The 25,716-nt window shown below is 36.6% G+C and overlaps 2 protein-coding genes across 13 annotated transcripts in view; both read left to right on the top strand.

The window, feature by feature from the left end:
- tead3b (TEA domain family member 3 b) overlaps positions 1-17,905 on the top strand; it is a 31,456-nt gene extending 13,551 nt beyond the window's left edge. For 2 of the 12 annotated variants that reach the window (XM_044121067.1, XM_044121068.1), the window contains 13 exons: positions 8,002-8,066; positions 9,147-9,209; positions 9,352-9,414; positions 12,482-12,493; positions 13,269-13,394; positions 13,507-13,550; positions 13,677-13,733; positions 14,173-14,237; positions 14,310-14,446; positions 14,778-14,951; positions 15,331-15,474; positions 15,562-15,714; positions 15,799-17,905. In XM_044121067.1, the coding sequence (XP_043977002.1) occupies positions 8,002-8,066; positions 9,147-9,209; positions 9,352-9,414; positions 12,482-12,493; positions 13,269-13,394; positions 13,507-13,550; positions 13,677-13,733; positions 14,173-14,237; positions 14,310-14,446; positions 14,778-14,951; positions 15,331-15,474; positions 15,562-15,714; positions 15,799-15,912 (1,217 nt within the window). In that variant the 3' untranslated portion in view covers positions 15,913-17,905. The remainder of the gene's footprint in view (positions 1-8,001; positions 8,067-9,146; positions 9,210-9,351; positions 9,415-12,481; positions 12,494-13,268; positions 13,395-13,506; positions 13,551-13,676; positions 13,734-14,172; positions 14,238-14,309; positions 14,447-14,777; positions 14,952-15,330; positions 15,475-15,561; positions 15,715-15,798) is intronic. The other 10 variants (XM_044121075.1, XM_044121077.1, XM_044121073.1 and 7 more) reach the window with 9 other exon arrangements.
- Positions 17,906-18,852: 947 nt separating this feature from the next.
- smpd2b (sphingomyelin phosphodiesterase 2b) lies at positions 18,853-25,417 on the top strand. Its single transcript, XM_044121066.1, has 11 exons — positions 18,853-19,270; positions 20,734-20,869; positions 20,976-21,072; positions 21,236-21,312; positions 21,688-21,781; positions 22,371-22,460; positions 22,549-22,631; positions 22,859-22,991; positions 23,436-23,540; positions 23,668-23,836; positions 24,008-25,417. Exons 2-11 carry the CDS (start codon positions 20,820-20,822, stop codon positions 24,430-24,432), a joined length of 1,323 nt encoding a protein of 440 aa, XP_043977001.1. The 5' UTR covers positions 18,853-19,270; positions 20,734-20,819; the 3' UTR covers positions 24,433-25,417.
- Positions 25,418-25,716: the final 299 nt, after the last annotated feature.

Genomic DNA, 25,716 nt, shown 5'->3' with positions numbered 1-25,716 from the left:
GAAAGAGACTCAGCTCCTCTTTCCCCCTTGATTTACACTGGTCTGTTTTTGCAGAAAGTTCTTATTTATGACTTGGTTTTCACACTTAGGCTCTTCCATCTCTGCCTTCTCTCCAAACTTGTCTTTTATCACTCAGCTATAATCAGTTTTTTTCTCTCTCTCTCTAAATTTGCAGTACTAGCAAACATCGCCTGTGGGTGACTGGTTAAAATCTTTTGTTTGATGCTGAATCGCTTGGTTATATTAAAGACAATTAGCACAGCATGAACCAAGACTTAAGAACAAAAACATTGCATTGGCATGCTCTGCTGTTGCAGTATTTAAATATCCATGTGGTTGTGTTGTTTCCTGCCATATGTTCATAAAATTCCAGGTGTTGAGTTCTTGATGAGCTTAAAACCTCCAGATGGCCATACTGGCAAGTGTTCTAGCAGAATCAATAGCATCCAGGTGCAGCAACTTAATCACAATTCTCTTTAATTATTTTCATGCCATTTTCTCTTGTTAAAGCTTCAGTTTGTAACTTTTACAAAGATATGTATTTTTACATTTTTGTTGAAACTGTCACTGTATCATCACAGTGTAATATATTGGTATATGTGCTGATGGCAGAGAAAAGCCATTCCTTGCCATTGCAGGAAAAGTATTTATCTGGCATTTACATGTCAAGTAAACCCTCTGAGCATTCATGGCAGGCTCCGTAGGAAACACCAGTGGGAAGATCAGGGTTGGGAAACACTGATCTACACCAGTGTTTCCCAACCCTGGTCCTCAAGGCACACTGCTCTGTATGTTTTAGGTATTTCCTTGTTTTGGTCCAGCTGATTTCAATTGATGACTGATTAACAGGCATTTGTTGAACTGCAAAGTTGAATCAGGCACATTAAAACAGGGAAACTTCTAAAAAATGTAGGACAGTGTTCCTTGAGGACCAGGGTGAGGAAACACTCGTGCAGATGACAGCAGGAGTGCTGGAAAAAGGCAGAGGAGATTCATTTTTCACAGATTGTCAGTCTCATATTATACTTTTATGACATAGTGAGAATTTTAACAAGTATTTCAAAATATTTCACATTTATAAAAGTTACGTACGACAGCTTTAAAGACAATAATTCTTTGATTATATTTGCACCTGAACTTGGAAGAAAGAACAGCATTAAATGTTGACCGGCGTGATTTTCTTCTGCCTTCTTTTCTGGGTTTTTTGACCCTGATAGCCAAAAAGTCTAGGTTTTGTGACATTATTTATTTTTTGCAACAATCAATTTCAGGCAATAAACTTTTAGATAGTTTGTGTTTTGGTTTGCAGATAATTGTTTGTTTGTGGGAGGCTTTGTGGCATTTGACGTCAGATTAGATTCTTTTGGTATGATTCACCCAAGATGGAATCCCATCTGCTCATTTGTCAGATAGATTTGAAAACTGAAGGACAAGGACATACCTAAGTTTATTCAAGTAGTGTAGCTGCTTTTGTTTGTCGTCTGTTGTGTTTTTCAACTTAAAGCGCAAAGTCGAGGCAAAATGAATAGCAGAATCAGTCAAAAAGAATCCAAGAGAATTGTTTTGATTATTAGATTCATTATCTGATAATAATTTCCCACAAACTTGTTTTACTTCACTTATATTAGTGTGATATATATTTGTGGATTGTAGAAATAAGGAATTTTCTAATATTGAGCCCAGTTTAATTGAGAGACAAATTGATGCTATTTACCATATTTATTTAGATCAGGGGTGTCAAACTGCAGTCCTCAAGGGCCGCTGTCCTGCAACTTTTAGATATGCCTCCGCTGCACCACACCTGAATAGAATAATTAGGTCATTAGCAAGGCTCTGGAGAACTGATCTACACAAGGAGGAGGTAATTAAGCCATTTCATTCCAGTGTTTTGTACCTGTGGCACATCTAAAAACTGCAGGACACCGGCCCTTGAGGACTGGAGCTTGACACCCCTGATTTAGATCCAAATGGGATAAAAAAAAAACATGTTGGTAGCACTGAAATGGGCATGATGCATTTAAATGGGAACAAATACATTTATGTTAAATAAAAAAAAAACATTCATAGCAAACACATAAACTGCTAAGTTTTGTTCATGATTTCATACTCCTAAATGAGTTCAACATATCTCGCTTTCATAAGGAGACTGACTAAACTACTCTGAATATTCAAGAAATAGCATAAATGGTTCTACATAACTGGCTACCAACTTGGTAGCACACGCTACGGTATCTCACAGTGAATGTCTGCATCTATGTAAAACTGGTCAATGTGAGAGTAGAGGACCAATTACAATGAAGACACTTAAAAAGAGCTAAATACAAAAATCCAATACAATAAGTGCACAACATTTTTTTAATGCATTACTTATTAAACTTATTAAATTAATCTACATAGCTTTGGCACGCTAATCAAAAAAAGTTTTAGTTTGAAGTTCAGTGCAATATTCCAGAATGTTTAAATCCTCCTTTCAAGAAATGATCTACAAAGATTAAAACAGCTCAGTCCAGAAGGCTTAAATTGTAAACTATAAATGCCTGAGTTAATTTTGTTTTGCCATCCACACTTGGAGAGAAAAATACACCCTTAGAGTTCTTTTCAGAAGTATGCATTTTAATTAAGAAACAAAATTAACATTAATTTTGAATCTTCAGCTTCTTACTGGAACAAATTAGTATGCAGTTTTCTTTAGCTGCATTTTGTTACATAATTCTGTTGGGATAACCCATCATTATTGCAGAACCAGTGTGGGGTGATTTTTGACATCTAGGAAAAGTCTGTGACAGCCTGGCTTATCTAGTGATCAAAGTGTGTATGCCACAATGCTAAATTTGTTGCAAGGCAATGTGGTAGTGTTTCTGTCCTGTGACATAATGTCTTCCTATGCCATTTAAATGAAAGGCACACGGGCCTCTCCATGTGGAGAAAATGTTTTATCGCTTTGGTTTGTTGTTTTCTCATGGGAGTGATTACTTGAGAGCTGTTGCTTCCATTGTATTCATCTCAAATCAGGAACAACATGAGTTAGCATGGTAACAACCATGCTAACTCATGTAAATTGAACCAGTCTCATTATGCTGGAAATTCCAAACTTTGCTTCACAGATCATAGAAGATGTGCATGTGATGTTCATGTTTGTAAATTTTATTTGATCATGTCAAGTGAAAATGAACTCAGTTCTCAAAAAAAAAAAATTGGAACAAAATAAAACAAACCAACCCTTATTGTACATTGAGGCATAATTTTTTGTATAACAATTTACAATAAGTATGTTTTATGCTTCCTGTGGAAGCGAGTATAAATAAATAGAATGTTTTGTTTTATTTTATTTTAACTTAATGTTCCAGTCCTGTTTGCTAAAAGTGTGCTGTCTCAAAAGGTTTGGTACGAGAAAATCATCAAAAAAGAAGGTTAAGCACAAACTTTCTGCCATAGAAACAAACTGTCAGAGCCCCTTTTATTTAAAGGCTGCTTTTTCCCTCGGGCACTAAACATGCTCTCCATTTACAATAAGTCATCTGAGGCTTTACTGGCAGAGCCAAAGCATGCCCCAGAAGAAGCCCTCTCACAAGGTGATTACCTCAGATTTCTAAAAGCTGCCCTGACGTTAGGTTAGGGGAATGTTAACGATTGCACAGCATGTAATACTGTCTACCTTGCAGTCTCAGACTCCGAGTGGCCTCCAAAAGCAGACAAGTCATCCCTCCCATTGGGAATTCCATATTTTTATGCCAGGATTTTTTTATTTTTTTATTTTGTGGGAAACCTTTGCAAATTTCCATTAGCTAGTGCACAGTTTTATACAAGTGTAATCTGTGCTCCACACGGCTGTCTAGACCAGTGGCATTTATTTTCATTCAGATAACTTTAGGGTTACAGAGAGTTCAAGGAAAAGTTATGTTCTACCGTAACCTCTCACATAAGGAAATATTTAAGCTGTTTTATGACATAAATAAAGAAGATTTTCTTATAATGGTTTCAGCATATATGTGCTTCTGTGTCCAAACCACCGGAAGAGCTCTTTGGTTTAGTTGCTTAAACTATAAAAATTTCATTGCACAATTAAACAGAAACAGAAACAATTACACTGTTTAGAGCATTCTCTTGATATCACTGACCACAAACATGTGAGTGTTTCTGTGAGAAACAATAAATGAGACAACATGTATTGTGAAGTTGAGATGCAGCAGTGTGAAAGTGTGAAACGGAGATTACTTTAAAACTGGAGTGGCAGATCTTTCTAAATGACTGATTGACATTCTTTTACCATCAAGGCCCAGAATGTGAATCACCACTCAAGTAGACCTGTTACTGTGAACTTAAGCTCCTGTGTAGGTTGTCTTCTACTGTATTATTGTTAAGCAGTTATTTGATTTGTATCATGCTTGTTATTTTGCTTTTCTCTGCCAGGCAGAAAAAAAAACAATCCTGCTTTTGCTTAATTTGATGAGAACTTTAACACCCCACCACTTTGAATCAGCGAGCTACTTCTGCAAAGCACGGGAGATTATAACTGAAGATCTGTTAACAACGTAGCATAATAAGACTGTCCAAATATAAGATGGAAGGTAAAATACAGTTTGTTTACTTAAATAGAAAACAAAATATGACACATCACCTCAAGAGGTTTGGCTTGAGAGAAGTTTTATAACACGACAACAGCTCCAAAAAAGTAAATAAGAGTGAAACTAAGTATGTCTCCAGGCCTGAGTCCAATAGAATACCTTTGACGTATTTAGAACTGGAATCCAAAGCAAAAAAATAGCAGAAAGCAAATAACAACATGAAACTTTGGAGACAAAAAAATATACTTGTAGTTAGATAATATTGTATGTAATATTGTGAATAAATCCTTAGCCAGGATCCATTCACAGAATCTAACATAACCATAAACACAGTTTCCATCAGCAATATTTTGTTGAGCAAAATATTAAAAACAAAACAATCGAAGAATGATTGAGCCTTTAAGATTATTTGTAAAATGAATAGCTGACAATTCTAGTATGCTGAATTCAAAGAAAGAATCAGGAAAAGAAAATGTAGCCCTTCTTGTTTTGCTTCGGGGCTGTGCTGACATGCCGTTCACCTGTGTTTTCTGGTCTCAACAGGTGTATCACACTCCTCTTTGCTTCCACACTCCTGCAGCTGTTACTATTGCAAAGCACTCTGGGTATGAAAATGGAGAAAAGTTCCAAAGGATGGTCGGTGTCTGTTCTGACCTTCGAGGTCCGAATTAGAACAGGTTCAGTGCATGCACGGGTGTGGGAGAACATATGGGTACAGATATGGGAGCAGAGCCTGAGTATGCTGTTTGATGACTACGCAGGCCTGGTGTTTCCTGTCATCTCCCTCGCTGAGATGTTAGGAATGTTTTCAGTCATGGCTGAGCAGTATGTTAACAATTTAGGATTACCTCAATGTTATGTGAAGGGAGGAGGGAGGAAAATAAGGGAGTTGAAAGGGTTCATGGGAGAGATGGAGCTATAGAGGGGTAAAGTTGTGATGACTGAGTAGAAATCACCTTTTTACTCGCTATCTTAGCATGGAAGTGGAAAATTCCAGTGGTCATATAAAAGAGAAATATGGGTGTGTCTTGTCAGGGGAGTTAAGAATGTCAGCCTCCAGCTATCTGACTATTGAGCAATCACCAGGAGAATCATGATAGGTTTGAAAGTACTGCTGCAGAGAAAAGTGCAATACTGGGGAGGCTGAGGACAATGAGGCTATGCACTCAAATGAATGAGTGTGTGTCTGTTTATATTCACCTGTTGTAGTTCCCTGAAGTGTGGACTTTTGGCTAGCTGACCCTCCCAATGCCATCCACCTCCCTTTACACCCCCATTTCAGACCACAATGTCAAGTCTGAACAGATGTCAGCTGCTGCAGCTGCAGATCCAGATTGCTGTAAATCATTTCTGGTAAAAGGTTTAAGGAAGCAATCAGTCTAAAAACAAAAATGATAACTACCTCCCAACACAACCAGTTCTGCTGGGTCTTCATTATTAGACAGAACAGACAAAGATCATAATTAGCAGGAAGATGAATTTCTATATCTGACTATCTCTTTAATTTTTGGTTGTCTTTGAAAGTAGAGCTTCTCTTTGTGTATGTTTCATAAGGTGGTTGTTCAAAACAAAAGTCTGCTAAGATACAGGAGTTAATGTGCGCAGATAGGTTGTTTTGACATTTGTCAAGGGGGTGTGAGTTGATTTTGAAGAGTGTGATGTCACTTGCAAAGGGTCAATAAGCACTACTGTGTATCTAACTACTGTATCAGTCCTCAGTAATATCTGGGTATGGTACTATGCTGAGTTTAGACGAGGGGCCCAGTGTTTTCTAGATCTGCTCCTGATCACTGTGCTGCATTATCTCATAAGCAAGAGTTCTGATTCAAAGTATTAGATAAAATCAGATGTTGCATAAAACAAATTTACATAAAACAGTAGAAAATTTTTTATATAATTTTTTCTAGAATGACTGTAATTGGGAAGAAGCAAATTTGGCTCAGTGTTGAACCGAAAACTTTACTTCAGTTGTTTTAAATCTGGCTCACATTTTGGAGGAAAATTCTTACCTTTAATTATTTCACTTGAGTGAAATACTTATAACTCATTGAGTAATTTGCTGTGACATTTTAGTGAAATTCTTTCCACCTCCATGATGCAACATTTACTCTCCTTTCCCCTCCAGCTGAAGAGACTGAGAGTGACAGTTGGGTGGGGGTTGAGCGGGCGTTATTCTTTCCCTGCCATCCTAAACCAGGACAGTCTGCAGCAGGTGCTGTTGTCTGTTAGCTGTGGGTCACACGGTGGTGTTGTTTTGGGAAAAGCGGCTGCCTCGCTGCCAGGTGGCAGTTGTTGGCAGAGACAGTTATGGCTTTGTGTTTTCTCCAAGAGCCCCTGCCCTTTTCAGCTGCCCTTTTTGCCCCTTTATAAGCGATCATCCCTGATGGCCTTCACCCTGGCTCTAACCCCTGTTTCTCCCAAAGCTGGAAGTTCATTTGAGCATGTGTGCACTCAGCCAAGCTCTGTGTTTGTAGGCCCAATCAAACTGGCCAGCACAGATGTGACAGGCTTACAGGAATGTTAGGAATGTGGAGGCGCTGGAGCGGGTGTGTCCATCCTTGGCCTGGGGCAAAAGAGGAGGGGCTCCCTCAGTATCGGCAGACGGCTCAGCTCTACTTTGCTGGCTGACTGCCGGACTGACTGATTGGTTAGTACGAGCCTGTAAGCCTGTTGAAGATGGCCTGCGGTACTTTTATGGTAATTGCAATAACCAGTGCCTTCTGGAGGCCAACTAGACTTGTTTCTCCTGTCATTATGCATCTGGAGAGCTATTAAACTCCTTGGGTTTAAAAAGGCACGTCTTGACCAGTTTTGTCAGCATAATTTTCTGTCAGCAAATTTGGAAGCATTATTTTAATGATATGGTGGTTCCACCTCTCATTTCAGCCCCACTTCCACAGAAACCCAATATGCGTGACTTGGCAGAGAAGAAAACTCAAAAACCCCTATGCACCCGGTTTTCTGTAAGGCAAAATCATGCAGCTTGTTTGTGCGTTTCATGCACTAGAGTAAATTTTTACCTGATAAAAACAAAAGTTTGATGTAAAGACATTACACATTAGCAAAAGTACAACCTAGCACGAGCAGCTATGATCTGCACAAGCTGTTGGGCAGAATTTTGAGTGGAGATGTTATGTCTTGAAAAACATGGTTATGTTTGTAATTATGCTGCATGGTAATGGGAATACATATTATGGATTGTTAAACAAGCAAATCAAAATGTAAAGACAAAATAATTTAACCTTCCTATTTCTACTGTCAGAAACATGTAACAGGAAACAATGGAAGTATTGTGAATCTTTGTGTTGATGATGAACTCTGAGGCAATGAGATGACTCAAAAGAGAACACTGCCACCAAGTGTCCAATTGGGGATGTACATTATAATGTTTGTGTAACTGGTTTTCCTAACTTTTCTTTCTGCTTTTTTGTTGCAGGTCGAAATGAACTGATAGCAAGATACATCAAGCTGAGGACAGGCAAAACCCGCACACGAAAACAGGTAAACATGTGCTAACAATGAAAAAGAAAAACATGCATGATTATTTTGGGTCTATTTTGGTTTCTGTAATTCACTAAATAAAAAGACAGAAACCTGTCTGAGATTTTAAAGGATAATTCTGGTTTTATTTTATGTTTATTTCAACAAATTTTGTAAAACAAATAGTAATTCCTTTGACCTACTTAATTGAAAATAGAAAAAGACATGACAGAATAAAGTGCTGTTTCTAAAAATCTTCTCAAACTTGGCCATTGTAAGTGTTTTTGCTTGAAGGAATTAAAACCATGCCATTGTTGGCTGATTGCTAGAGGCTAATCTGTCTTAAAAGCATTAAACTAATAGTCTAAAAGTGTAAGAAGTATATTTGTGCTGCATTATGCACACATTAGTGGTGAAATAAATTTTATTCATCACACAATAGGTCCAGATCTTATTTGCCATCACACTGAAACAGAGGATCTCCAAGCTATGCATGTGTCTTAATGAATATTTTTCTGACATTTTTTATCAAAAAGAGAAAAATCTGCATTTGCATGGCCTGTTAACTTTAGCAATAAAGGACAACAAAGCCCTCTAAAAATGGCTTCACGTTTGTTGTGGATTCTAAAGTTTCTAAGTTCTCATTTCTAAAACATTTCTACATGTTTTCACCTGATTTTGTGTAGTGATTCCCAGAAGTGCTCACTTATTTGATGTATTGGTGTTTCAAGAAGGAGTTGAAGTATTTAGGTGAAGTGAATAGAAACTGTGTTAAAAGCACCGGCTTTTGCTTTTGATGGCAGTCAGTCTCATAACTTTTTCTGTCTGTTTCTTTGGATTCTGTTATCGCTTATCTTCAGCATTATTTCACAGCTAACTACCACGTTACAAGAAACCTATTCACTAAAGTGTATAGTTACCAACCTTATCCTTTAAATTCACCTTTCAATGTTTTTTAGCAACTGTTCTGACCGCTGAACATTTTCGTTGTTTCAGTAAAGAATTGGCATACACTCTACAAGTATGCACCTGCATGGTTGTGCATGCATGAATTTGATTGCATGTTATTTATTTGTTGAAAACTGTTTCACACCCCTGTAGGTGTCTAGTCACATACAGGTGTTAGCACGGAAGAAAGTTCGTGAATACCAGGCGGGTATTAAGGTAGGTCCCGCCGGCCCGCCTCCCGGCAACACTGACTGGGCGTCTCTTTCCTCTTTGGTTACGGCTTCTCCTTTTCTTCCCCGTGTCCTTTCCCTCCATGTCTTCTTTCCTCTTCCCTTCTCTTGGCTATTCTTCTGTGCAGGTTTCTAGCCATTTGCAGGTTCTCGCCCGGAGAAAATCTCGCGAGATCCAGTCAAAGCTAAAGGTATGCGCTTCACCTCAGCAGGGCTGGTACACGCTTGGCTTTGCACTAACCAGCTAATTTGAGAATCTGATTATCAATCTTTGCTTACATGGAAAAGCCATTTTGGCTACACAAGCAGATGCATGCTTGCTGTGAACAAAAGAATTGTTTGCAATCAAAAGTTTAAATACAAATTAGATTTGCTTTTTTGCATCCAGTACATCGACATGCATGTTTTTTTAGCCCTGTATTTGTACAGCAGTACACAGAAATCTAAAAATCAAGTTGTAATGGTTGTTACTGTAGTCTCTGCTTTAATTAAACGTGCATTGCTAAGCCAGTCTAAAAACGTTTATTTAGCTGCATGTTGCTCCAGCTCTGTCTCTGTCCTCCACAGCTTACTGTGCTCCTTTTGTTCTTTTCTCTCTTTTCTTCTTTTTATCTTTCTTCCTTTCCTTCTTTTTTCTTTCTTTCTGTTTTCTGCTCCTTCCACTTGATTTTTTACAGTTTCTTATCTATTCCTATGTTTGTAAAGTCTTCTGTAAAACTCAATATAAAGTTTTGTGTTACTCTTTTTAGCTTGTCTCATTCAAATTTTCTGGACTCTTTATGCTTTTTAAGTAATTTTTGCATATCCACACTGAAATAATTAATCTACTTCTAATACTTCTTTATATTAAAAATACTATATTCTATGGGGCAAAAAAATAGATTAAATTAAACTTCTAAGACTGACTAACCTTCTAGAGTAGTGCCTCCCAAACAGGGGTTGGGAAGCTGTGGTTTATAAAAAACATAAGTGGGGCATCTTGAGGTGATATTTTTGTCATTGTTTAAGAGATAAAATCAAATTGGGGTTGAGTTATGTCTACTTTTTCAAAATGAACTTTCCTAAAATACAGGGGTGTACTTTATTACTACCTGCATAAACAGGCTTGTGATGTTGCAAAACAACTATATGTAATTACCATTTCAATGCTTTTAAATGAGAAATAAAAGGTGTTTCTGTTTTCCTCACTCATGTCATAAAACAAAGTCATCTAAACAGTAGTTAGGATTGTCGAATTTCTATTGAACAATCTTTATTACATATTTAAAAGAGCAACTAGGTGCTTTACATTTCTCATATACAATTTACTTTTTATCAATCAGAAAAAAAATTACACTTTGGATTAATTGTATATTTACCCAGCATGTTTTTTTATTACTCTTCCCATTTATTATTCTTAGTTATGAGTTAGGGTTTTTTACTATTGAGTGCATACTATTTATCTGCTAAATTCAAGTAAGTCTCAGCACAACAGCTCATGTTTGTTGTAGTTCCAACCAAAAGATCCATCAGACCATATTGGTGCTATGCTGGTTTTTTGGTTATCCATGCAGTCAATCTCAGATTAAGAACTGAGTGATACAAATGAAAAACAAGACAAAAATCTTGCAGGAATCTAACAAAATAGCCATATGAAGACATACAATGCCACTTAAATTTACCTCAACTAAGTCTAAAACTGGAAATTAAACCTGGCCATGCAAGGGTTCCAGCTTGTTCAATTGAAGTTTTTTCTAGAACCCACAGATTTCAGGGGAAGAAGTTTTCATGTTTTCAATTAGATTGGAAATTTGGGAAATTTCAAGTTTCACTAGAGAGCCACTTCTCATTGGAGAGCCAATAAGAAACATGCTTCACAAATTCATTAGCAGATTCTTTGGACACAAACTATCCTAAATGGGGAAACTATTTAAGCAATTCATGTTAATGATAGATCTGAATTTAAATCAGTTTTAAAAATAAAATAACTTCTAGGTTAACATAGCAAAATGTAGAAGCGCATTTACTAAAAGAATAGGATAATTGTAGTATCATCATAGTAAAGTTACTGCCATAGTTTCACTGCAGTTACTCTTAAATACCACACATGACTGTTGAGTACATGATGCCACTGTAAAGCAGGAATGGCATCACAAGAAGAACGTTTTGCAGAAAATACACTCTTTATTCATAAATGAAAAAATGGAGCATATTTAAACTTTTCTGTGAAGTACTTACTGTCAAATTTGCATATTTGTTTTTAATGACAGTAATTAAAGAAATACCTTTGCTATTGTATGTACCTCTATATACTTCAACACTGTATAGCACCCCACCTTATTATAGCTAATAATATTCCAATTTAATAATGACATTTTAATATGGATGCTTGTTATGTTTACATTGTGTCATAAGCAATAGCTAATATCATAAGTTCAGGCTCTTGTTGTTTTGTAAGTTAAAAGATGAAAAAATTGTGAAGTACTGGAAAGTATGTCGGTATCCATTGCAATCATGTTTCACTTAATTTAAGTCAAAAGGTTGGGTGTCTACCACATTTTCCCATAGATACTAAGTTTGTCCTAATGACATGTTAGAAGCCTCACTTTCAGCACCAAACAGTCTGTTTCAAGAGTTTGTTGTCTTCTTAAGAACTTGTAACAATGAGGTGTAAACTAAGTTTTACATCATACAATACCTGTTTTAAGGCTTTATCAACTTTGTCACCATGTCCTAAGCCTCTACATAATCCAAACATAAGTTGCAAGTATAAAAATGAAAGAGGTACTGCCTCTTTTACGTCTTCGAGAACACATAGACCTTCATTTCATTTTTGGGATTGACAGTTAAGTTGATACACTTCCTGCAAAGTTAATGTAATAGACTGAAGACTTAATTTAGGAACAATTAGAAATCAGATTTCCATTCAAAAAGATTGGGACACAGGACAAATTGCATTTAGTTGTTAATAATATGCATATCTTACCATTAGCTTTTTAAATTAACGATAAAAATTCTTGAAATCTTAGATAACATTGACTATCAGCCTCAAATGGAATATTTTGTTTTCCCATTATGCCACAAGCCGTGCTTTATTTGCTATGGGTAAACTGTACCTAATATTTTTTAGTTGAATCGAAAAGTTTTACTTATTTCACCCCATTTTTGTGGCTGACTTTAGATTTAAAATCACTATCAAATTTAAATGCCGTAGAAGTAAGCATCAAAACATTATATAGAAGTGCATAATACTAATGGTTTTTCTCTTTTTTGATTTAGGCGATGAATTTGGTAAGTGAATCTGCCTTGTGTAATATGCTTCCCTGCTCCCCTTTGTTTGGCAGCACTAGTGCACTATCCTTTTGCTATGGCTGTCTGCAGGCATGGCATCCCACCCCATCATTATCTGGTTAAACAACCAATGCTAAAGGAGAGAGTTCTGAGCACAACCCTTCTATGATGCCGCATTCTCGCCCCTGAGCCTCTGACAGAAATCAAACTCTTGCTTGCTTTGCATTAGGTGTCATTCTCGACACAAAGTCCTACTTCTGAGGTATCTGTCTTTCAGTCGCAAAGTAAGAGATTGCAGTACAAAATGCAACTATTTTGCAATCTAAAACAAAAATTTTTTTATATATACATGTATGCATTTTTTATCTTTTGATGTGTTTTCTTAAATCCAGGCGATAATTTAACCTCCAAAGGGTTTGGATAGAAATTGGATGGGTGTAGACATTTTGAGCTACCTATGTATATTATTGGGTCTTGTGGTTTCTTGGATCCAACTTTAATGACTTTATTCTATTTTTCTTGCAATATTCTTGATAACCCACTGACCATCTACTGTTTATATTTGATCAATGCTGCTTCATCTGTGTCATTCTCTCTACTTTATTCTGAAAGCTCCTTTACATTCAGAACAACACAGTTTTACTGCTAAGCTAACAATTTTCCAAGCTTTCTTTCACAGCTAAATGAGTTGTCTTATTTATCAAACATAGATGTTTTTGAAGAAAAAAAATGTATATGCTGATTATTTCTCGCATATTTCTTTCGTAATTTTCAGGATCAAGCATCCAAAGACAAAGCCCTGCAGAACATGGCCGCCCTGTCATCTGCACAGATTGTCTCACCGAGCATGATAAAGAATCACCTTCCTCCTCTGTCTCCAGCCCCATACCAACCCACTCGAGTGAGAATGATTAAAAATGACTATATAAATATCTTATCAGTAAAAAAAAAAAAAAAAGGGAAAAATTTGAGGAAAATAAAAATAAAACACTTGTCTCTTTCTTGCTCTCCAGTTCTGGCCTCATCCAATCTCAGTACAGCCGGGACCATCTCAGGAGTAAGTAAACACAAGGAATAAATAGCTGCAAAAAATAAGTAAATCAGTAAGCAGGTTAGGTTTTATGTCAGGTGGGTATTGTAGTTTTTTTTTTTTTTTTTACTGAATAACATCTTTCAACACTAGGATGGTTCTAGATGTCAACCCGGGAAGGACTCCTGGGCCTATCTGCACCAGCCATGTGTAAGTTCTCCTTAGCCAAGACCTGAATTTAAGCACAGAACAGCACTAACTCTTCCTGAGCACCTGTATTGTTTGTTTGCTACACTGTTGTTGAATTAACCACCACCAGGCAAATGAATTGCTTCAGATTTGATTGAAAAAAGGGGAAAAACATTTAATTCCTCATAATGTTGATGATCTTTTAAAAGTACCAAAAGCCTTAATTGGTCTTCTGTGATTTGTCTGGAAATTACATTAACTGGTGCTGTTTTGTTCTATTATGTAGCACTGAAGAAGGTGAACTTAACACCTAGCTGGTGCAGCAACACATGCTTATTCTTACAAGTTAACAGATTACCATAATAAGAAACACAAAGTTGGAGACATTAGCAATACGTCTTATTACTAAATACTTATAACTAAATACTAACAACTTACTTGGTCATTTGTTGTCTTTCAGCATCAAACCTTTTGTACAGCCTCCATACTCAGCCCTGCCAGGCCCTGTACAACAACCCATACCAGGTATGTGTGACTTGTGAGTGTTTTAAAAAATAAAAACAGACAGTTTATTCATGCCTGTGTGTCTGTGCCCAGCCTATGAGCCCTTGGCGCCCCCTCCTCCACCAACAGCGACCGCAGTTCCAGTATGGCAAGATCGGACGATTGCGTCATCTAAGTTACGGATGCTGGAGTACTCAGCCTTCATGGAGGTCCAGAGAGACCCAGACAATGTAAGCTGAACTTTGGAATGGCATTGTCTCTACCAAACATTTTGTTAATTTTTTTGTTCAAATTGTACCCTCTTTGTGAGACACTTAAAATGATCAGAGGTACTCAAACTTCACCTGTGGTTTGGTCAATCATTATCCAATTTTTATTTACTGTAGTTGTAAGTGGATATAAAAATTTTGTTTATTTTAACTGAGATAAGTAAGGAACGGTGCATTGAACCTTATTTGCTTCCTATGTCAGTTGTTTATTGTTCTCACAGAAATTTTTCCTGATGATGTGATAAAGATTTTAAACTGACAACTTTGAACCTCTGGTCTTTTTCCACTCCAGTACAGCAAACACCTGTTTGTCCACATTGGACAGACCAACCCTTCCTACAGCGACCCGCTCCTCGAGGCTGTGGAAATCCGGCAGATCTATGACAAGTTCCCCGAAAAAAAAGGAGGCCTGAAAGAACTTTACGAGAAAGGGCCCCAGAATGCTTTCTTCCTCGTCAAATTCTGGGTGGGAATTTGTTCATTAATTTCTAAATACGTTATTTTCCACTCTAAACATCCCTCCTGGTGGTATATATGTGTTAAATGTCTTAAAGAATATCTTTTAAATTAATTGTGCACTGTTAATGATCAAGAAAACCAAAAAACAAAACGTTTAATATGTTATTTAATTTTGGTGGAATTCCGTAATAAGAAATAACTTGAGGCACAGAGTATCAATCTTAAAGACAGCAGATTTATTTATTTTTTTCATTTTTAATTATATTTAACTTCTGTAGATTTAAAGTCCATAAGGGGGCCTGTGAAATACACAGACCTTACTATCAGACTTAATTTTTAGTTTTATGAAAGTTTTTGTTATAACTAAAGTTTTGTGCTCTCTAAAGGCTGACCTGAACAGCAGCGGGATGCTGGATGGGCCTGGCTCATTCTATGGTGTAAGCAGCCAGTACAGCAGCATGGAGGACATGACCATCACAGTTTCAACTAAGGTCTGCTCATTCGGGAAGCAGGTTGTAGAGAAAGTCGAGGTACGGATGTGAATTAAATAGCTATTTTAACAAACGTGTGTTTGATAGTGCTCACTTATTTTCTCCTGTTTTTGTTGTATGCTCCAGACAGAACACGCCCTACTGGAGGGAGGAAAGTATGTTTACAGGATCCACCGCTCTCCTATGTGCGAATACATGATCAACTTTATCCACAAACTCAAACACTTACCTGAAAAGTATATGATGAATAGTGTTCTTGAAAACTTCACGATCCTACAGGTAAAAAATACTTAATTCAAATGAATCCTTAAAAAGCTGCCTGAAATATATAATCATTCTAATCAAATGTGTGTTTACATTCAGGTGGTAATGAACCGTGAAACCCAGGAAACCCTTCTCTGTATAGCGTTTGTTTTTGAGGTTTCCAATAGTGAACATGGAGCTCAGTATCACGTCTACAGACTTATAAAAGACTAACAGCTCATCTAGATGATTCTGGAGAAACCAGACTAAAAGCGTGACGCAATCTCTCTACGACCACCTCAAACATCCAGGAAATCTACAACAGAAACTTTTGACTATGCTAGACCGGACTAACATGGACACACTTTATGCTTTAAGGAAAGAATACAAGGACAAAAGACAGACTCGCCAACATGAAACAAAATTGTGAAGAACTGTGGATAACCAGCTGTTTTTATGTGATTAAACAAGATGAAGTGGGTCACTTTGTGTTTGGTGAAGATTGAAATGTTTTAATGAGGGAGGGAGAATGTGATTAAGGGGTTGTAAAGACTGATGGTAGCAGTAAGAGAAGTGCTTATTAGCCTGAAAAGTGGAGAGATATGGACCACAGAAAGGGGAAAACCAGAGGGAAATGGTTTAGGTTTGTTAGTACAGCAAGTGCCTTTTTTTAACCAAAGGTTTTACCATTGCCTGCCACTTTGGATTGCCTTTTTTACTACCTCTTGTTTTTGAATGAACAAAATATGTTCATACTGGTGAGTTTTGTTACAAAAGATATTGGAGTCTGATCAACATCCGTGAGGGCAGTTTTTGTCTTTGGGCACACAGAGGAATGGGATAACAAACTTTCATTCTGCCTTATCTACAAAATATGACATGAAAAAGAAATTCTAAGTAAAATGTTTAACAGTCCAAGAGTAATTGGGGAATGCTGATATTGTTGCTGTGTTATCGTAGTTCTGCTTGTATGTTTTTAGATCTTAACAATAAAAAATCAGGTCTTACCAGAATCTATCTGTTACAGACATTTGACACAAGGGTCTTGTATTATTGCAATTGTGACAGAAATCCAGGGCTTTATGTTCCTTATCAGACCCTTTGGTATTTCTTGCTGTTTAAAAACGTGTGCTCAGATGCACTTAATAAAAAAAAAAATATGATGGGGGATTGCAGCAACAACAGTGCTTATTTTCTGACTTGAGTTATGTAGCATAATTGAAATGTTTCTTTCTGTACTGTGAGTCAATGGATATTAAAGGAATATGTGTTACATAGGAGTATTTTTCGGGGGGCTTTTTGTTGATATTTGTGATCATGTAATTCAACACAGAGACCATGGTTAAAGGGGGAGAAGTTAATCACTGTTTCTTTTGTTTAAAAAAGAGATTGTATGCTGTGAAGTTGGTTTATTTGCTTCACTCTTCTCCATGTAGTGTGTGGAGAGGCTGTATTCACTGATAAAAGTTCAGTTTTATTTAAGTCAGTTTTTTTACATACAAAATAATTATGAAATCAATTCAAATGGTGATTTTGAAACAGAACTATTGTCTCTGTGGAGTATGACTATTGATTGTTATTTATGGGGTTGGAGGAGAAATACCGAAAAGGCAGGGTGGGGTTTCTCAAGACATGTTGATAATTTTCCAATGTGATAAAGGTGTTAAAACTCTGGCGTAAGTTTTATTTGAGACAGAATTAACTCTTGACTCCACAATTCCTGCTAGACAAGCATCAGTTTTGTGAGGTCCACTGGAAAACATTGCTACAAGAGAGTAAAATCAAAAATATATCTGTGACTTTGGATGTCAAACTTCACAGCATGAATACAGATAACACTTCTCCTTTTGCAGGTCTCACAGTTTATCTTTTTTTATAGACATTTTCTGCCTGCATCAAGATTAATTTTTTGTTTTGATCCTGTTGTCTTTTGACTTTCAGTGTTTGCCGTATGTTACACTGAAAATAATGTGTGATTGTTCTGGTATTGATAATTCTGAGTTACCTAATGTATCATATTCGGAATGGTGTGGGAAGTTGTTTTTTTTTTTTTTGTCTTTGGTTTAAGGTGGTTTACTATTGTCTTTGTTACAATTGTGCATTGCAATTTTATACTTAAAAGTAGAGGTTGGACTATGTAATCAACAAATGTATCTAACAACACAAGACGCATGGTGCCTTTGGGGCCATTTTCCCCCAGAAAACTCATTAAATTTATGTTAATTTGTTTTGTCTTTGGTGGTTCTTCTTAATTTAACACAAATATTAGCAACAAAATGTGTGATTATGAAGTCTGTAATGAAACGCAAGAAGACATACATTTTTAGGAAAGAAAATATAATAGTAGGTACTAGTTTGTTATGGTTAAACAGAAATCAACAATTAAATAATTACCGTAAACAAAAAACTACTGCCTGTACTATTGTGAATATATTCCCATGTATACTCAATGGCTACTTTGTTAGGTAAAGCTTGTGTTGGACATCCTTTTTGCTCCCAGAACATTTTTGTTTGTTTATTTAAATACAAATTTTAGGAAAGTTCCTAAGTTCTTGGTCCTTAATGACATGATAGTATATCAGCATTACTGGACATTTGTCACCTGTACATTCACTTTGCTAATTTCCATCATACTCTTAATAATGCTGATTGACCAAGTGATTGTGGAGGCCACTGGAGTGCAATGATCCACTAGTCATGTTCAAGAAAGTAGCTTAAGCTTTGTGACAAAGTCTGCTGTCCCACTGGAAGTAGCCATCAGAAGGACATACAGGTACTGGTCATAAAGGGACACCCTTGTCTGCAGGAATACTCAAACAGATGGGGCTATTCAATACTTCTTTGGATCTAAGGGGCTCAGAATGTGCTAAGAAAAATCCACCAGCACACTAACATTGCCAGTCTGAACCATTAGTACGTGGATCTATGCTTTCTAATTAGTACACAAAATTCTGACATTAACAACAATCTACAGAAAATCTTTAAGCTTGTTGCTGAGAAAAAAATAATTGCCATTAAAAAAAATAATAATTCCACTTGAAATGTAATACACCAGGAAACACTTTAACTTACCATTGTAAAGTACATTAAGGAAGTGCTGAACTTCAACTCCCAGAACTCATTCCGACAAATGTAGTTCAAACCGGAAGTAATACTCTCAAAATAAAACTGCGTAAAAGTTGTAGGGGTTGCTTTAATACTATCAGCTTTGACGTACAATATTGCATGAGTTATGTATGATTTGAAAGTTAGTCCGTAGTGTACAACTACAATTTGAACTGATGTCAAGCTTTAGTTAGGAAAGAATAACTGCAATCGGAGGTCAGCCCATTATTTTGTATATACCAGCTGACTTGACGTCGGCGTTAGAGAAAGGCACGTATCAATGGCAACGTTGGAGTACCGCTATGTCAGAGTTGGTAGTGGCCTGAAATACACAGACCTTACTGCTATGTGTTTTCCAGTGGACCATTAACCTGGTGGCTAACAGACTAACAGGAAGTGCGCTAAGACTAAAGCAAAAAACTAAATAATCTCATAACTCCGACGGCAAATCAACACTCCAATTCAGCCGACGGGAAGTAGACTGGCGGTAAGTTATTGAACAAACTGATACCAGGCCAAAGGAAACCGGAGCAAGTTGCACAGCTAAAGAGAACAGCTAAGGGATTTAGTGGCTGTAAGCTAACGGTTGGCGTTTCCTGTGAGATAATAACATTTAAAAACAAGCGGAACCACTTATAGCAGAGCGTTTTACTTGTTTCAATAATGTTTCTACAAAAACCACAGGAGGTTGCTAAATGCGACTAAATTGTTGTATAAATCAACATGTTATAGCAAAGTTATTTTCGGCAAAGCGTCACCTGTCCCGTCCCAGCACTCTACAGGTGTAAACATTTTATTTGGTGACCTGTTAGATTACAGTATGACATCAGAATCTAACATATCTGAGTAACTGGAGATAGATTTCCTATAATCCTACTTTTTACATTTGTTCCAGGTGTATAATATAATTTGTAACGAATCACAGAGGTTGATGTTTATGATTTACTTATTTCTAGTAAATTTATCAGAGACATCTACACCAAAACTTGCTAAACAGATATTTTAACCAAGATGTTCTTGGATGTTTGTCATGCATCTACCTGTTTTTGCAAATCACGTTTTGTCAGTTAACCAGTATGCTGTAAAAATCAATTGATAATACTACAACCTAAAATTGGAGACTGCTTTTGTTTTTGCTTATTCATAATGAAGTAAAATCCAAATTTATTCAAGCATCATGTAATAGAAGGATATTGTTAAATAATTTTGAATTTAAATAAATTTGAATGGATCTGGGGAATTAGACAGCAGGTGATAGACTCTTTCTAAACTCTGTTACCTTTGGCCTCTCCTGATTGTTTTCACATTACCATAGTTTCTCCCTTTTCTTTCTAAACTGAGCCATGTCAGCACTCTGGTCGTGGCAGTGTGTTGTTCCAAAAGAGTTGAATGCAAAAGGGTACTACTTTTTTATATATATAAAAGTAGGGTACTACTTTTATATATATATATATATATATATATATATATATATATATATATATATATATATATATATATATATATATATATATATATATATATATACACTATTGTTAAAAAAATAAATCTGGTGGATGTAAAACACTTAAAAATAACTGAAGCATGGAATTATAAGTCAGGTTCCAGTTTGCTTGATTTGCACTTTTCATGCTTACAGTGCAGGTCACAAGTCACAATTTTCCCGTTTCTCCTTTTGGTATCTGTTGTCTTTTTGGGGTGTTTTTTTGGATGTTTATTTTCAGTCAAATTTATAGGCTTTTATTTTTGTATACATAAGTGCACATAACCCTTTGGTTATCCTGCAATTTCTTTAATACCCAGGTTGTATTTACTCTACTAGTGACTCCAATTTAACTACCTTAGTGATGTGTATTGGATGTTTTTGTGCAATGAAATGCCAGCAATAAAAGCAACAAAGGAACTTTGTATAATTAAACTCATCAATAATCTTTTTTTATGACCCATCAGGATCTACGTCAGTCATCACATCTGATCTTAGCTACTCCTGATCTGAAACACCATCATCACCTCCACAGACCCACTGACTCTTCAGCATGGCTAACGCAGACTGTGTCAGTGTGCGAGTCTTTTCTCTGAACTGCTGGTTAGTGGCTGTGGTTTGGAGATCTTCCAAATACAATGTTTTACATCTGTGTGCATGTACAGCTCTGCAGAATAAAAACAATGTCTTTTCAACCTCTGTGCAAAAGGGGGATCCACTATCTAAGCAAACACTGTTCTCAGCGCTATCAGATGATTGGAGAAATGTTGTGCAAGGAGCAACATGATATTGTCTTACTGCAAGAGGTAAGTGAACGCCGTTGCACAATAACTTAAAGTTGATTGACTTTATCAGCCCATCATTTTGTAAGGTTGGGTATGTGAAAAGCATTCATTTAAACTGACAGAGATATAAACACTAATTTATCAAAAACTTGATTATGAAAGTTTACATGTCTTTTTTTTTAAGGTGTGGAGTGAGAAGGACTTTCTGTATTTGAAAGCAAAGCTTGCTTCTACTCATCCTCACTCACATTACTTCAAAAGGTAATATCTGTGATCTCCTACTCCCAAAGGATATCTAGTGAACTCTGGATGTGTTTCCCTCTTAACTGGGTGGTCTTATCTTACATCTTCAAAATACCATTGCAAGTGGACCATTGTTTGAAAATGTAGCAAAGAAACCTCATGAAGGACTAATCTTTGCTACTTAATCTTTTGTCTTTTACCCACCCGTGCCCCTCACCCCAAGGCTATTTCAGTTTTAGTCCTATTATAGCATATAAAATCACAAGCTTCAATGGATAATCACTTGTGCCTAGTATAACAAAATGTTACTTTTTATGTCTTATGTCTGTTACAGTTAAACATGAAATAGTAAATGTAGAACTGATTATGTCCTGCCTTTTGTCTTCTTTGCAGCGGAGTCATAGGAAGTGGACTGGCCATTTTTACCAAACACAGAATCCATGACACGTTTCTTTATCGCTACTCTCTGAACGGTTACCCTTACATGGTAAGTCCTTCACATTATAGAGGTTTGTGAAAGTTTACCTTTTCTTGAACATTAACTGAATTTCCGTTGATACAAGAGATAAAAATTCATATACGTAATGTGCCCATCCAACCATATCTATGTGTTTTATTAATGTGTATGTAATAAAACAAATACAAATGACAAAAATGTAAATGTATGTGTCACTTCTAGCTACAGTAAAAGCATATGTTTAGAGCAATCACTTTAATTTATTATAAGGGACTTTTATTTTTGTCTCAGTTTGTAGCGACCTTTAGACACAGAACAACGGGCAAAAGTCGGATGAATAGACTAGGCTTTTCTTTTTATCTTTGTAGCTGAGTCCACTAAAGTTAAATTATAAAATCTCCACAGAGGTCAAAGTGGGCCTAGGAATGTTTAGCCTTTAAAATTTGCCTGGCTAATTCACTATGCCTCTGATGCTGTGGAAATCATTGTGTTAATCATAGTTTTGGAAGTCAGTTGAGGTAAAAGTACTATCACTTTTAGTAATACTGCCACAGTTTTCTGTTATTTTCTTTTTCTAGCTATTATTTTATAAATTTCATATATTCTCTCTTATCTGCAGGCTCACCATGGGGATTGGTTTGGAGGTAAAGCTGTGGGAATGGCCATACTGAACATTGCTGGTCTGACCGCAAACGTCTATGTCACACACGTAAGCGTCTGTAAAATCTGTTTGCTTGTTTTTTTCTTCTAGATTTTATTTAAATGTTAAAATGGCATTTGTATCTGTGCATTAATAGCTGCATGCAGAGTACAGCAGAGAGAAGGACTCTTATCTGTCCCACAGAGTGGTTCAGGCCTGGGAGCTGCAGCAGTTCATCCGGTAGTGTGTCTTTGCTTCAATGCAGCCTCTGTGAGCTACTGTGTGTTTACACTGCAGCTTATTTACATATCATTTGCATTGCTATCTCCACTATCTAACTTTTAGTAGTAACACATTGTTCCATGAGGTTAATTTCAGTCGACACAAGAACCAAAGCAAATTCTTAACTGTATGCCAAGTTGCATCATTAAATAATTCTTTTTGTATTTTATTTTGTTTTTGTTAAGTCATACGTCTACTGGAGCTGACGTAGTCATTATGGGAGGTGACCTCAACATGCACCCTCAAGACCTGGGCTGCAGGCTGCTGATGTCTTACACTGGACTGAAAGACTCTTACATAGAAACTGCTAAATTTGATGTAAGTAGCAAAAAGACAGCTGCACTGAAAAAATAATCTGTTCATATGAAGAAAATAGAGTAAACTGCATTAAAATTTATTTTAGAAACAATTTAGCAGTTTTTAGCTGATGTTGTGTTTGAGATTTGTTTTACACTTTTGATAAATCTGCCATTATAGAATCTCAAATGAATCAAACAGACCCTAAGCAAGTCCCAGCTTCAGAGTTGAAGGTCAAAAAGTTCTATTTCAACATAAATGTTTGACATGAGCTTCTTTTGCATGCTGCTCATAACTGTTGTGAAACAGATGGAGTAAGTTTGCGGTTTTATGTTTTAAGATCTGAATTGGTTGGATGACTTGTATGAAAAGAAGTTCAGAAAACTAAATTAAGCAACACTTCACTTGCAAGTAAAAACTGTTTGTTTCTCCATGGTTACTAAGATTTCATGTTTCTTTTTTTAGGGATGTGAAAATGGTATGACTTTAATAGCAGACAACCTTTTTATCCGTAAAAATGAACTCATTCCCTTTGAGAAGGGAATTCGGATCGACTACATCTTGTTCAAGGTGGGTGAAAACTTAAAGCTGTTAAATGCAGTTGCTTTGTTTTTTAAATGAATTCACATGAATATTTTACAAACTGTAAATGGGTTTTTTTGTGTTTTATTTTATTTAACTCATTTCGTCTTTTCAGGGTTCCTCCACAACCAAGATATATTGCGATTTCATGTCCACCACCAAAGGCTCCGTTCCTGGCCATCCCCTCCCGTATTCCGACCACGAGGCTCTCACTGCAGAGTTACGGCTGGAATCCCACATTCCAGCTCAGACTGGAAGTGACAAGACTCAGGACACTCCCGCAGGTATCACTACCATAAACGCAAAATAACTTAGTAGTGTCTGTTCTACTAAGTTCATCTTCAAAATCCCTTGAAGGGCCTCTCTTGTCAATGCTTGTTTGCAAGCTGTATCAAATAAGGTGTTTGAGTGTTTTTTGACAACATCTTTTGTCCATTTTCTATCTCCTTGTTCAGAAAAGCTAGCTGAGCTGGTTGACACTTTAACCGAGGCACGCACAGAGGTCAAAGTGGGCTTGCACTGCGCTGAGCGGATGCGCTACACCGCTGCACGTACTGGAGTGATGGGCTTAGCGCTCCTGGTCCTGGAGCTGGCCATTGCAGCAGTTCCCTGCTTCGCTCTGGGAGCGGAACAGCCTTTTCCTCGTATCTCCTTCTACCTGCTGGCCGCCCTGTGCTTCGCCATTCTGCTGACCACCTTCCTGCTGTACATCTTTTATACCATGGAGCTGAAGTCTCTCCAGGGAGCTGAAGATCAGATGAGGCTGGCTGTAGGTAGTCTCCAAGAAAAGCTCAGAGGTTTCCCTGTTGCTCAGCCTCACGATGCACCACCAAGGTCTCCAGAGGGGCAACAGCCCAGTGCCTTAGATCAAGTGGAGTAACTTTAGAAGATTGTAGTAAGAAGGTTTTGAAGTCAGCTTTAGTCTTTTCTTCCAAATATTCTTTTGAGATTAAATGCCTCAGAATGAACTAGAAGTATGAAACATTTCTGAAGGTAGTGCAGGACACATTCTTTGACATTTTTATACTTTTATAGTCATCTGCAGACCTTTATAGCTCCTAGGTTTCCCTCTATGCAGCTGCAGTATACAGATATGCTTCCTAGTACACAGCAGTTCCATTAAATGTTGCTGTGCTCATTTATATATTTAAAAGTCTTAAATAGATATATTTTTTGCATAATTAAGCCTCGGGTCTGACATCCATTCCACCCACCCGTAGTTTGACTGGGACCAGTTGTTGCGTTGAATTTCATGTGTGGCATTACTGACTCCTATAAACCATCACGCAGCAGCTGTTGGCCAGGTTGTGATTGTTACAATGTGCTTTGAAGCTGAGAGAAAGTTCTCCAACCTAGAAGTAGCAGACACTTTGCACGGTTTACATTTCAGTTGTTTTTTTCTGTAGTTACTGTAAGGATAACTATGAAGCTGTTAAATCATTTAAATTTTTTATTCTAAGTGGAGAGGTAAATTTATCTGCATGTCTTTTTTTTTCTTGCTAAGTGGCATTATTAATGTCTATGTTTTAGAGACAATCTGCACTCCTGTTTCATGTATTATTAAACTATGGAAATAGTTTGAATTGACTGATTGTAAATTTGACCTTTTTGATAATCAAAATAAGTTTTTTTAACAAATTTTTCTGGATGACTGAAAATTTTAAGTTGAATGATATATTATTAGTGATGTTGATTTACATTACATTTGCTTATTTTGTGCTGCCACATGACTGAATGTGTTGCTCTAAAACCATGATGTGAAACACTTGATAGTTCTTAAATCAAACATATTGTTCATTCCCCTGTAAAGATTGTGATGAAGATGAATCATGGAAGCAATAATAAATACTTTATAAATGCCACCATACTGTTTCAAATTTGTATTTTATTTTATTTTATTTTTTTGCAAAAGTATACATGCTCTTAATACTTTGCCATGTTACAATTCAAATGCCAACGTCTTTATCGGAACCTTTCCTCTTATACTTTGACAACGTGTTCTTTGTTGGTCTGTCATAAAATTGTAAATATATTCAAGCTTTAAGGAGATACAAAAAAGGAGCACAAACAATGCAGCACAGTTTGGTAAAAAGATTCATACATTCACCACCAGAGGGCGGTCTTTCTCTATTTAACAAATGGACTTGTGAATGGTATGTACAAC

This window comes from Gambusia affinis, linkage group LG07, assembly GCF_019740435.1.
Source record: "Gambusia affinis linkage group LG07, SWU_Gaff_1.0, whole genome shotgun sequence".
In the NCBI taxonomy this organism is placed as follows: Eukaryota; Metazoa; Chordata; class Actinopteri; order Cyprinodontiformes; family Poeciliidae; genus Gambusia; species Gambusia affinis.
The sequence above is the reverse complement of the archived record's forward strand: the minus strand, read 5'-3'. Positions and strand labels throughout refer to the sequence as shown.